This window comes from Suncus etruscus, chromosome 11 (genome assembly GCF_024139225.1).
Source record: "Suncus etruscus isolate mSunEtr1 chromosome 11, mSunEtr1.pri.cur, whole genome shotgun sequence".
Taxonomy (NCBI): Eukaryota; Metazoa; Chordata; class Mammalia; order Eulipotyphla; family Soricidae; genus Suncus; species Suncus etruscus.
In genome coordinates, this window is record NC_064858.1 from 55197568 (window position 1) to 55210015 (window position 12448).

Below are 12448 nucleotides of genomic sequence, written 5' to 3' on the forward strand. Positions count from 1 at the left end.
AAATTTTTTTTAAATATGGGGCCATACCAGTGGTGCAAGCAGTAAGGCCTTTGCCTTACATGCACTAACCTAGGATGGACTGTGGTTCGATCCCCTGATCTCCCATATGGTCCCTTAAGTGATTTCTGAGCACAGCCAGGTGTAACTCCTGAGCATCACTGGTTATGGTCAAAATTATTTTTAATTTTTTAAATATAAAATAATTACTTTATAATTTTATAAAAAGTTAAATTTCATGAAGACTGTAAAACTTGCAAAATATGGCAAAATGTTGCTTCGAATATTTTCCTTATATTTCTATGTCTCAAAAATGACTATATACCTACCACTCCTGTATTGGTTACTTATTGATAAATACATTTGAACATATTGTGACTATAAGAAATTTACCTTACTTCAGACCATGGTGTGGGATGGAAATTGGCACTGAATCTCACCACTCCAAAAAAAATCTCAAAAGACTCAATGGGGATATCTATATTTTCTTTGTATGTTTAATACCTCAATAGTTATGCCTCTTAGTGAGTTTATTTCCAAATGTAAAAGTAATCTCCTCCATCTCTTTTTTCCTTTCTTTTTTCTTAAATTTTAAAAATTTTTTAATTTTTTCATTTTTTAAAATTTCTCTATAATTTTTAATTTCACTTGTTTCGGTTCTGCTTAGTGTGAAATTCTAGAAGAAAATGTCTTAAATGGGATAAAAGCTCAGGTCAAAACCAGGGCAAAGGGATTGTGTAGCCTGTCATTCTTACTCCCAAATGTACCAGCAATATAATATGGCATCATTCCCTTTTGCACAGGAATACTAAAAAAGGAGAAATCTTATGTATAGAAACAAACTCTTACTACTAGGGTCAGGAACTCATAAATTTTATAAAACAGGGGCACCTCCCACACTGAATATGTGTCATGGGGACTCGACTTAGATTCATGTGATCAGACAATGACCATCCAACCCTGAACCCCAGATCTCAACTGTAGAACCCACATAGTTCCCTGCAATAGCACCAGAAACCAAACTCCCCCAGGAAAGTTCCTAAAACTGCTCTGGCACCAACTTGCACCAGGTTGATATGGCATTATGATGATGAGAAAACAGCAACAACTTAATCTAAGAGCAGATTGCCCTACCTCATCACCTAATGTTAAGATGAAATCAGAAGACACTCTGTCCTTGATATGCATAAAAACCAAGATCACTAATAACAGAAGACTAACTTTGACAACTGCAACAACTTTGACAACAGGCAAAACTTTTCCTGGGTCCAATAAGAAAGACCCTAGCCAAGGCGTTAGCCTAGGATTAGAACAAAACCCAAAATCTCTAATTTCAGAGGTCTGACTTTGACAGCTATGACTGAGAAGAACTTCTGGAACCATAAGAAAAGATTATATCTTAGGCTTTATATCCTAGAATCTGTGCAAAAACCAAGGTCACTACTTACAGAAGACTGACTACAACAACTGTGACAGAGCAGACTTCTAGAACCATAAAGAAAGATTCTATCCTAGACTTTGTCCTATGACCTGTGCAAATACCAAGATCTCTAATTAAAGAGGACTAACTTTGTCAGCAAAATGTTTCCTGGCACCATACAAAGACCTTGGGGTTCAATAACAAGCAAGTCTGGAGCCTGTAGTTGTTTCCGTGACAGTATGCTTAAGGGTGGAGAAACCCTGTATCTCTTAGGCCAAGGGAATTCCCTTTCTAATTTCCCCCAATACTTGCTGTGCCTATGAAAAAAAAAGGCACAAAACTTTGCTACACCAGCCCTCCTTCCCTTTTTTTATTTTCTTTTTTGTTCTTATTGTTTAGCAGTTGTTTATTGTGGCTGTTGTGTACTTTGTCATTGCTTCTTCTTTCCCCCCCCCTTTTTTTATTTTAAATTGATATTGATAGCTCCTATATGGACACCTCCAGCTTTTTCCCCCCAACAGAACCTCAGAATTTGAATCATCTTGTTCTGCGTTTAGGGGGGAAAGTGGATGGTACCAGGAGCAAACAGTTATATGAAAATTTAGTGGAAATAAATAATGATCAGGCCTAAATACCAAACCCACAGTCAATGACAACAGAATCTACAACAAGTTATAGACAGAGGGGATTTGTTACAGTAAAAGTCCAGAGGGCAATGTGGGGAGGTATGGGATACATGTTGAAAACAGGGGTTGAGGGAAGATAACACTAATGGTAGCAATGGCCCTAATTTACTGTCATTATGTACCTTAAATATAACCGTGGAAGACTTGTAATCACATTGGTAATAATAAAAAATACACACACAAAAGAAATTTACCTTGCTTCATAACAATTTTGAACTATATAATGCTATGATGCTTTGACTTAACTTCTGTGTTATCATTTCAGAGAGAGCTCTGTCCTCCCAAAGAGAGAGGACTATTTACTGCTTTAGAGCCTGATCAGTTCAAGTAATAATCCACTGTCTAATTGATCTGATTTTTCAGAAGTTAAAACTGCACAACCAAACCAGTCAATTTCATCATTTAGATTCAAGGTAGCATACGGTTTCATCCCTTCTTATAGGTAGGAAATACAGTCCTTTGCCAACCTGAAGACAGAGGATGGATCTTTTGCCCACACTCCCCTTTAAGATTTTTTTTTTAATTTTTTTGGGTCACACCCGGCTGTGCTCGGGGGTTACTCCTGGCTACCTGCTCAGAAATAGCTCCTTGCAGGCCCAGGGGACCATATGGGATGCTGGGATTCGAACCAACCACCTTAGGTCCTGGATTAGCTGCTTGCAAGGCAAATGCCGCTGTGCTATCTCTCCGACCCCAAAGATTCATTTTTTTCCGGCCACACCCATTTGATGCTCAGGAGTTACTCCTGGCTAAACGCTCAGAAATTGCCCCTGGCTTGGGGGGACCATATGGGACACTGGGGGATCGAACTGCTGTCCTTCCTTGGCTAGCGCTTGCAAGGCAGATACCTTACCTCTAGCACCACCTCACCGGGCCCTAATTCCCTTGTAAGATTTCTAAGGTGATAGAAAGCTTTCAGGGAATATAAAACTAGAAGGGAAGCTTGTAAGCCTCCCCTGGAAATGTTTAGGGTATAAGAATTAATACAGGTCTAGAGGCATTTCCCTTGGACCCCAGTTAAGAGAAAGCAATAATGTTATTGTCCTCTTTATACTAACAGCTAGTCAAGTTTGCAGGTTTGCAGATATAAAATGCAGAAACCGCCTTGTCACCTGGATCAAGAGAGATAGGTCTCTGGGCAGATTCAGCTGACTCAGACCCCAAGGCACAATGCAGACCATTCTGAAACTCCCACTGATAGCTGTAACTATGGGAAACCACCTGAAAGCAGATGACGTCAGAGCCCGTAGCTGAGACCAAATGCATCGTGACTGCACCTGATAAAATCTCATAACAAAAATGTTCTTGATCTTATGTATGTTATGTTTTTGATCTTATGTTTTGATCTTTATGTTATGATCTTATGTTTCTTTATAAAATTGTTGTTAATCTTTGGGGCTCATGATTTGATTGTTGTTGTCTTCATGGTTTGGATAGTTAGTACTGTTCTTTCTTAACATGCTCTTAACATGCTCTGAGTTTCTTTGGCCCCTGTCCCCTATTATTTCACATCTGTCCTTCTATTCCTCTACTGAAATTTGTGTCTTCTCTTTGGTATACTCTGGAGCTGAAAGTATTCTAGACATGCATTTAAACCATTGCATTCATTTCTTTGTGCATTAATTTTAAATTCCACATGTAAGTGATATCAATCTGCATTTATCCTTCTCAGGCTTACTACATTTGACATGATATCTTCCAGTTTCATTCATATTGTAGATAATTACATTATTGGATCATTCCTTACAGCTATGCAGTATTTTGTTATATATATAACATATATATGTGATATATATATACATATACCACATATTCATGACCCACTCATCTGTTATTGGGCATCTATTAGACATATTGTACTGAGTGCAGCATTAAATAGTGGTGTGAATATGTCCTTTTGAATGAATGTTTTTCTGTCCTGGGGAGAGATACAAAACTGGAATTTCTGGGTCATATGGAAGCTCAATTCTGAGTGTACTGAGAACTTCAACTATAAAATTGAGCTGCTTGTTGAATCTAATACTCAGAGTTATATAAATATTTCTTTCCTTCATCATTGTTGTTTGGAGTCTTTATTTTAAATCTTATTACAGATGGAAAAAAGAGTTGAATGTTTATCACAGGATTATAATTCTTGTGGAAATGAAAGATATCTAAGTACCATCTCCATTTTAAAGATATGAAAAATATGACCCAAATAAATCAAGTGATTTACACCACACAAACTCTAGTGTAGAAGAGGGGAAGCATAAACTTATTTTCTCACATCTAATCATGGATTTGAAGAGAGAATACAAGAGTCAAGTCACTTCAATTGCATGTGGCCAATCCAAATTTAATCTGAGCATCTTCAGGAGTGATCTGTAAGCACAGAACCAAAAGTAAATTCTAAATATGGTTGGCAGTGCCCCTCAAAATACATGTGTGTATACAGTCACTACTATTTGTAAATCATCTCAAAGAACAACAATACAAAATATTGCTACATTTACATAAAAATAATTTTCTAATCTCAAATTCAGGTATGTTTTTAACCATTTGAGTTTTATAACCATTGAAGAAAATATGAGCCTGAATTTTCAATATAATTAAAATAAAAATAAAATGTCATCAGCTTCATGAAAGTAGATACATATTTGTAAGAATGTTAGTTGACTCTATTGTGGATTTAATTATTGGTCTAGAAAATAATTAAGAAAGTACAGGCCGGAGAGATAGCATGGAGCCAGAGTGTTTGCTTGTCATGCAGGAGGACAGTGACTGGAATCCTGGCATCCCATATGGTTCCCCAAGCTTGCCAGGTGCGATTTCTAAGTGTAGAGCCAGGAGTAACCCTTGAGCACTGTTGGGTGTGACCCAAAAAGAACAACAACAACAAAAAAGTCCACAATCCCTAAATCAGTCTATCTTCTGGTTATCCTACAGATCAGGCAATTTACTCAGCATCTAATGGAATCTTGAGATAAATATCTTATATGTGAATTCATAAGAGTTTTTAAGAATATAAGGATATGGGGCCAGAGCAGTGGCACAGGGTATAAAGCGTCTGCCTAGAGCACGCTAGCTTAGGACGGGCCAGGGCTCAATCCCCTGATGTCCCATATGGTCCCCCAAGCGATTTCTGAGCACATAGCCAGGAGTAACCTCTGAGTGTCACCGGTTTTGACCCAAAAAACAAAACAAAACAAAAAAAACAGAACAAAACAAAAAGAAGAATACAGTGATAAACCTTATTAATTTCTAAAAATCCATCTTTAAATAATGAATGCCTTAAAAATATTCACCAGAACCACTTGGAGAACTTTAAATGTGTGATTAATTTATAAATGCACATTTGGCTTATTGCTTTGGATAATTAAAAGACAAGAATATGAACAAGTGAAAATTAAGAATTAAGGACTTTGGTTATATAAATATTAATAAAGGAAAAATATGTACATTAACAGATGTAACTATATTTCAGTATGAATAGAAAAACTGTTCCTAAAGTTCCAGAAATTATAAACTGTGTTTTCAGTATTTTTCTAATAAATATATTTACATTTTGATAAATTGATAATATTTTTATTACTTGGCAAAATTTTTCATATATTTCTGATACAATTTTAGAGTGGGTAAAGTCTTGACAGAATAAAAATAATTTTGGAGGTTTTTTCCTCTATATTATTAGAAGAAAGATATTTAGGAAAAAATGAAACATCTCACTAAACTGAAACATCTCACTAGCAAGACGAAATATATCAGTGTTGTAAAAAGAAATCTGTTAATAAAACAGCCTTATTTTTTCCTGCTACTAGAAAAAAAAACAATTACATTAATGAAAATGGAAAATGCATAGTAAAACTGAAATGACAACATCCAGAAAGGGTTTAACCAATGTTGGCATGCACATAATCTCAATCCCCTCCACACACAAACCACTGCTATATTCTTTTTCTTTATGGAGAAAAATGATGTCATTAACTAGAAAACTACTAAATAATTTTTACAACTCCGGGATATGCTATCAGAAAACGCTCCACAATTTATTTAACCCTCACCCTATTGTAAGACATTAATCTCCTCTGACATCTTTTGCTACAATAAACTCTGATAAACATCCTGTGCTGTCTTGTTTCACAAAAGCCAACTCTCTTAAAGCTGTATTGTCTAAAATTCTACAGGATTTAAACTTACACCTAACAGAAAAGGTTTGCCTAACCTGTTTCAGATGCAATTATTTGCCCATTTGAATTCAGTTCCTTGGACTGGTCTTTAGGAAGAGGTTAGCTAGTGCACATTGCAGAGCTGTGGTTGGAGAAATGAGCACTAGCTTGAGGGGAGGGGCTGGTAGGCAGCAGCAACAAAGGTCCAGGTCACAATAGGCAGGGGAAGGATAAAGGCTGTCTCTCAGGTGCTAAAAGTCCTAGGCCGGGACTTCAGTTCCCAAAGGGAGGAGCAGTGTGATTCAGATAGGAAGTTGATGTAGCGCCATCCAAGAGCAAAGGTGCCTATGGGAGCAGAATTCGGGTGTCCAGAGTGAACACTAATCCCTTCACACACGGACATCAACTCAAGTCTTGATTTGTGCCCACCTCCACACGTGAGCATCCTGACTACTTCCGGGGCCAACCTCTGCCCCCCTCACCGGCTTTATACTGGTACCCTGTCTCTGCCCATCTCCACATGTTGACATCTGCTGGGGTTCCACCTCCACACCTTCCACATCTCTGCACCCCCAATAACAACTGTGTGTCCACCTCATTACCTTCCACACCTGTGTACCCTTCTATACAGACTAGGGCTCTGCTTCTGCATCTTCCACATCTGTGCAACCTCAACATCTACTCCAGGCTCTACCTCTGCTGCCTTCATCTGTGTGTCTCCAATACGGCTGGGGCTCTACCTCTGCGCCCTTGACATCAGCACATGCCAAGACACCTCCACTTGCCTCCACATTTACAAACCCCAGAGGTACACAGGGCAGAACATTAGTTCAAATGACGCCAATGTCTCTGGCACTGGGTGGTCAGTAAATCAGCACTTCCACCATCCCCTCCCTCCACTCCATCCAAACACCAATCCATCTTCTAGAAAATCCGGGAAACCAGACGCTCAGGTGTGGTCTTGAGAGCAGATAGCCATGAGCTACCAAGATGAGCTACCATATTACACAGCAAAAAGTAGTCCCGCAATGGGCATGTTTAGTAGCTCCATGGGCAAGCTTCAGCAACAGCTGTATAAAGGAGAGTACAGCATATTCAAGTATGCACCCATGTTTGAAAGTGACTTCATCCAGGTCAGCAAAAGGGGTGAAGTGATGGATGTGCACAATCGGGCACGGATGGTGACCGTGGGCATCGTGCGCACCAGCCCCCACCTGACTGTCCCTGATGTCATGCTGTTAGCCCGCCCTGCTACCATCAACGACTATCAGAGTACTGATGCCCAGGAAAGGAATACAAAGCCCACACAGATCTTAGAGCTAACCCGGCTGTTCCCCTTGAAGTTGGTCAAGATTACTATCCATAATGGCTTGAAACAACAGCTCCGCCTGAAGCTTGTCACTGGCCGCTCTTTCTACCTTCAGCTGTGTCCCTCCTCAGAGATCAAGGACCTTTTCATTCACTGGGAAAACCTTGTTTACATCCTGAAACCACCAGTGGAAGCATACAGCGGCACAGAGGCCCTCCCAGCTGGGAATCGATACTTGATTCCTGGGTTGGAGGAAGACAATAATAGCCCAGGGGTAAGTATGCATGTCAGGGGCACATAGAAGCCCTACAGAGCCTTTGATGCTATGCTTACTTGGAAAAGTAGTAGAAGTAAGAGATTATGCCACACTGGGGAGGTTCCTAGAGCATTTTTCCAAAGTTCTTAAAGGATATATTTCAAAAATCACTTTAGCCATCATTAGGTCTTGGTTCTAGTCAATACTAGTGTCCAATAGCTATCTGTCTCATTTCTAGTCCAAAACTGTCCCAACACAGATTGCATATGTATAATAGGATGTAGTCTCCCCATGCCTGTTCAGTACAGATAAAGGGATATATTCCAAGTGGCTACGTGCAGGGTTTATATGCATGACCACAATTTTCTGTTATCAAATCAAACTCTTTAAGTGCCTATCACTTGACCAGCAGAAAATGTTAACAAAAGTATCATTATAAAAAGCATATGAATTATTTGCTGGTGAATTATAGAGTGCCTCTTGGCACTGGAAGGTTTCAGCAACATAGTAATGTCACTGTGCATTCTATGGGAAGGATTCCAACACCAAATAAAGGATTGGATTTAAAAGTTCACATTTCATATAAGCACTTATTGAGCTATATGAATAAAAGGGAGCAGAGGCTCACTGGTCTCATTCTATGTTCTCTTTTGGTTTCCCCACAGGAGAGTACTTTTCACTTCTATAGAAAGGAACAAGATCAAGTAAGCATCAGATGCCTTCACATGAACAGTGAAATGTTTGAGGACACCCATCATGACTCTTCGAGAGAGGAATGAATATAACCTGTCTCCCAAACAATCAGAATTCAGGATTTCACAGATTTCTGCAGTCACAAGCCTGAGGAAGGGGCAAAGGTGATGGCAGGAGCAGTGGTGACAAGATACCTCCACAGGGAATTGGAAGTGGAAGCAATCACATTGTGGAAGCAAGCAGACTCAGAAAAAAATCAGCATGAAGGAGATCATTCTCCACTGAGTCAGGGGACCAGAGCCAGCAGGGCCATAATGGGTATCATCAGCATATAATAATGTCAGCAAATTCTATCGCCCCCCCCCCATAATTGTCCTCAAAGGGTATTTCCAGAAAAGCAGTAATTGTTGTTGGCTTCTGCTCAAGTGGCAGAATGAATACAGCAAGTAGCAACGATTGACAAGCTTGTTATCAAAAGACTTAAAGGCTCAATCTTAGATTTAACCTTAGAGTTTAAGTCTACTTTTATAGTCTATCTTTAATTAGATATTTGAAGATAATTCAACAGGACTGACGAAAAGCCCTGAATTGAACATTATGCACAAGTAGGCCTGTCTTCTAAGACTGTGGAGGAGTAATATCATTCACAATAATAGGATTAACTCAGATTCTCTGCTCTTGTAACATGTACTCTATTACCAGGAAGGGGTAACAATAAAACATAAATTTACAGTTTCTAAGCAATTTTTATCTATTCTTTAGTTTTTAAATGAAGATGTGATAGAATAAAATGCTAAGACATTACTCTCAGAGATTATCATCTATATTTGAGCCATATTTATTAGGCAAGAAAATTCTTTGAAGAGTTCCAAAGTATATAACAAGAAAAGAGAATTAGGAAAGTAGATAGAAAATCAGGAAATCTAACACCACAGTTCTTGTATTTTTCAAGTTTGAATCAGGGCACTAATACAAATTGACCTTGAATCAAATACATTTTTATTAATTTATTTTGGGAGTTGGGCCACACCCAGTGATGCTCAGGGGTTACTACTCCTGGCTATGCACTCAGAAATTGCTCCTGGCTTGGGGGACCATATGGGATGCCAGGGGATCAAACCATGATCTCTTCTAGGTCAGCCAAGTGCATGACAAATGCCCAACTCTTGTGCCACCACTCTGGCCCCAATAAGATACATTTTTTAAATGATATCTTCGAAAATTAGCATATACATGTTAAATATCTGGCATACCATAGTCACTTTGCAAATGAATTGCAATTCCTACTATTCTTAGCAGATATTAAGAAATAACATGAGTTTACTTAAGACTTTCTGGGAAAACTTTTTTCCCCAATTTTATCACTCTTGTTTTGCTTCCAATCTTTTATATTAAATTAAAATCCCAATATATAATATAAAAGTAAAAGTTAAATTTAAAGCCATTATTTTATTAAGAATCTTAAACTTTTGTTAGTTTGGGAGAAATCCTTTAAATAATCTAGTTATCTGAAAGAAAAAAATTCCATAAAATTTTGAAAAGCTTATTCCTGGCTGTATGCTCAAGGATCACTTGGCAGGGCTTGGGGACTTATGTGGTGCCAGAGATGTAAATGGGGTCATCCATGAACAAGGAAAGCACCTTATCACTATAATATCTCTCTGTCCTCAATAATGTTGTTTTTAAATATAAAATACTTTCAGAAGAACATCCAAACCAAACAAGATGAAAGCAAAGGGGAATGAAATTGTTCAGAGCAAAGTTGCAGGACACATTGTGAACAACAAATACATAGGTATACTTGAAATGTGTTTAAAGAAATTTTGGAGCCAGAAAGATGTTTTGTTTTGTTTTAGAGTGCCAGGAATGGAATTCAGGGCTTGGCAAATGCAGTGGATGCTCTCAATCTTTAATTTACCTATACATTCCTGGATTAACTAATAGATTTCTTGTGAATAGTATGATCAGGTATTATAAGAGCCCTATATTGCTTTCAAATTTAACTTTAGAAAATACATAAAAGTGCTGAAGTAATAGTAAATTAGGTTGGGTGCCTACCTTGCACATAGCCAATGCAGGTTCAATATCCAGCACCTCATACTCCCCAAGCCCACTTCAGAGTAAACTCTGAGCACAAAGGCAAGAGTAAATCTATACACTACCAGATGTGGCCCCCAAAATAAAAACAAAACATAAAATATAAAGTTGATGGGGTTTAAAAGAGAATACTGTCACTACCCACAAAGGTATGTCTCCATTTATTTAGGAAGCACGCACCAGACGTGGCTTTTGGCTTTCCTGGTGCAGTGCCTAATTTTCCTCCCAAGAATTATCTGTCAGAAGACCCATTTAGAGAAGTCAATCATTGACCCTTTGTGTGGATTACTGGCTATAATTCTGACACGGCTGTGACATTACATTTTCTCTTTTTTCCTTTTATTTGATTTTTGTCTCCTTTTCTACTACAGAAATTCGGCCTTAGCTTTTCTACACTCACAAAGGAATTTCGGTACCAAAGCCCGCCAAAAGCTCCCCGCTGGCTAGTTTATTTGTGACTCTTACTTCTAGTATAACCTGGCACCAGCAGCTTGTTTTTTTCTGAGTCTAGCTCTATAATGGTAAACAATTATTTCCATCCCCCCCAAAAATCTATTTTCTGGCAACTACATAAACATCATAAAAATCTCTCACAAAACCTGTCCCTCTCCTCCTGGTTTCTTGCAAAACCTGTTTTCTGTTTACCCAAAAACACCTTCACCTCACTTTTTCACCCAGCGCTCTAGCAGAGCTCTTTCTCACCTATAACTAGTCATTTGATATGTAGATTCTAGAGCCTTGTCCCCATTGTACTGTTCCTCCGGAAGATCTCCTACTCTTTGTTTTCCCTAAAAACACCATGCATACCAGAGTTTTGTGCTTGAAATGTCATCAGCTGAACAGTAAAATTTGTTTCTCGTCCCATGGATGTGGGTCCCCATACAATGCATTTTGTGTGGTTTCCTTTATTTCATTTTAATATTTTATATTTGTCTGCTTAGTGTTCTCGCTTTCTTCCCGTAAAGGTTCTCAGACCCTATGAAGGTTTTGCTTAGCTACGCAGGCTGTCCGCAGCAGAATGGCGCCCAACGTGGGGCTATCGGAAAAAGGCAAGCTGTCTCTCCCCTTTTCTATCTCTTTTTTTCCTCTTTCTTTTTCATTTTTAGGTGCATGAAGTAGAAACCTCGTCAGAGTATCTAGGACTCCCTGGCAGCACCAGGTTTAAGACGAGAAGGTAAACAGAATTTTCCTACTTTTTTAAGGTAGTACATTAATTTAACAACAATTACAATAATTTATTCAGGTTGCTATACATAAAGTTAGTCCCTGGTTCTTTAGGTAACAGGATGGACCAGGACATTCTGGAGTCTCATGAACAAATAGATACGGAAAACGCCCATCTGGAAATCTCTTCTATATGGACACAAATTGGTAATCTTACAGGTAATAGACCCGAATTAAAACCTATGGCTCAAAACGCAAAATTAGAAAATCAGGGGCCTTCTGAGATTATAAATTCTGTAAAAGGATCTAAAAATTGGTTGAATTATGAATTAGACTTAGAACCAGAGAAAAAAGCCTTTAAAAATAAACCTATATTGGCCTTGGCTGCTGCTTCTCCTGTGCAAAGAATTAAAAATTTTATAGAACTAACCAGTCTATATACTGCATCTGCTAATGTTGCTGAGTCTTGTTCTCCTGTAATGTTTGAGAAATATAAGAACACCTCGGGGCAACCTTTGCCTTACAAAAAGAAAAAACTAGAAAGTAAACAGCCTTTAATATCTATAAAGATTCAGGATAAGAATATACTAGGTCTCTTGAATACCGGTGCAGACTTTTCCTGTATTGCTGGAAAAGACTGGCCCTACTCATGGGCTGTTGAACATGTTTCATCTCCTTTGC

The 12448-nt window shown here is 38.4% G+C and overlaps 2 protein-coding genes across 2 annotated transcripts in view; one reads left to right on the forward strand and one right to left on the reverse strand.

The window, feature by feature from the left end:
• Positions 1–12448, reverse strand: part of ANKS1B (ankyrin repeat and sterile alpha motif domain containing 1B) — a 1587094-nt gene that overhangs the window by 1201030 nt on the left and 373616 nt on the right.
• On the forward strand, positions 7226–8592 carry GARIN6 (golgi associated RAB2 interactor family member 6). The gene is made up of 2 exons (XM_049783906.1): positions 7226–7831; positions 8479–8592. The coding sequence occupies exons 1-2, from the start codon at positions 7226–7228 to the stop codon at positions 8590–8592; spliced, it is 720 nt and encodes a 239-aa protein (XP_049639863.1).

Bases quoted from the DNA above. Each gene is read 5' to 3' on its own strand.
- GARIN6 (XM_049783906.1), top strand. From the start codon at position 7,226: ATGAGCTACCAAGATGAGCTACCATATTACACAGCAAAAAGTAGTCCC. The intron at 7,832-8,478 runs GTAAGTATGCAT...GTTTCCCCACAG, and splicing joins AAGACAATAATAGCCCAGGG to GAGAGTACTTTTCACTTCTA.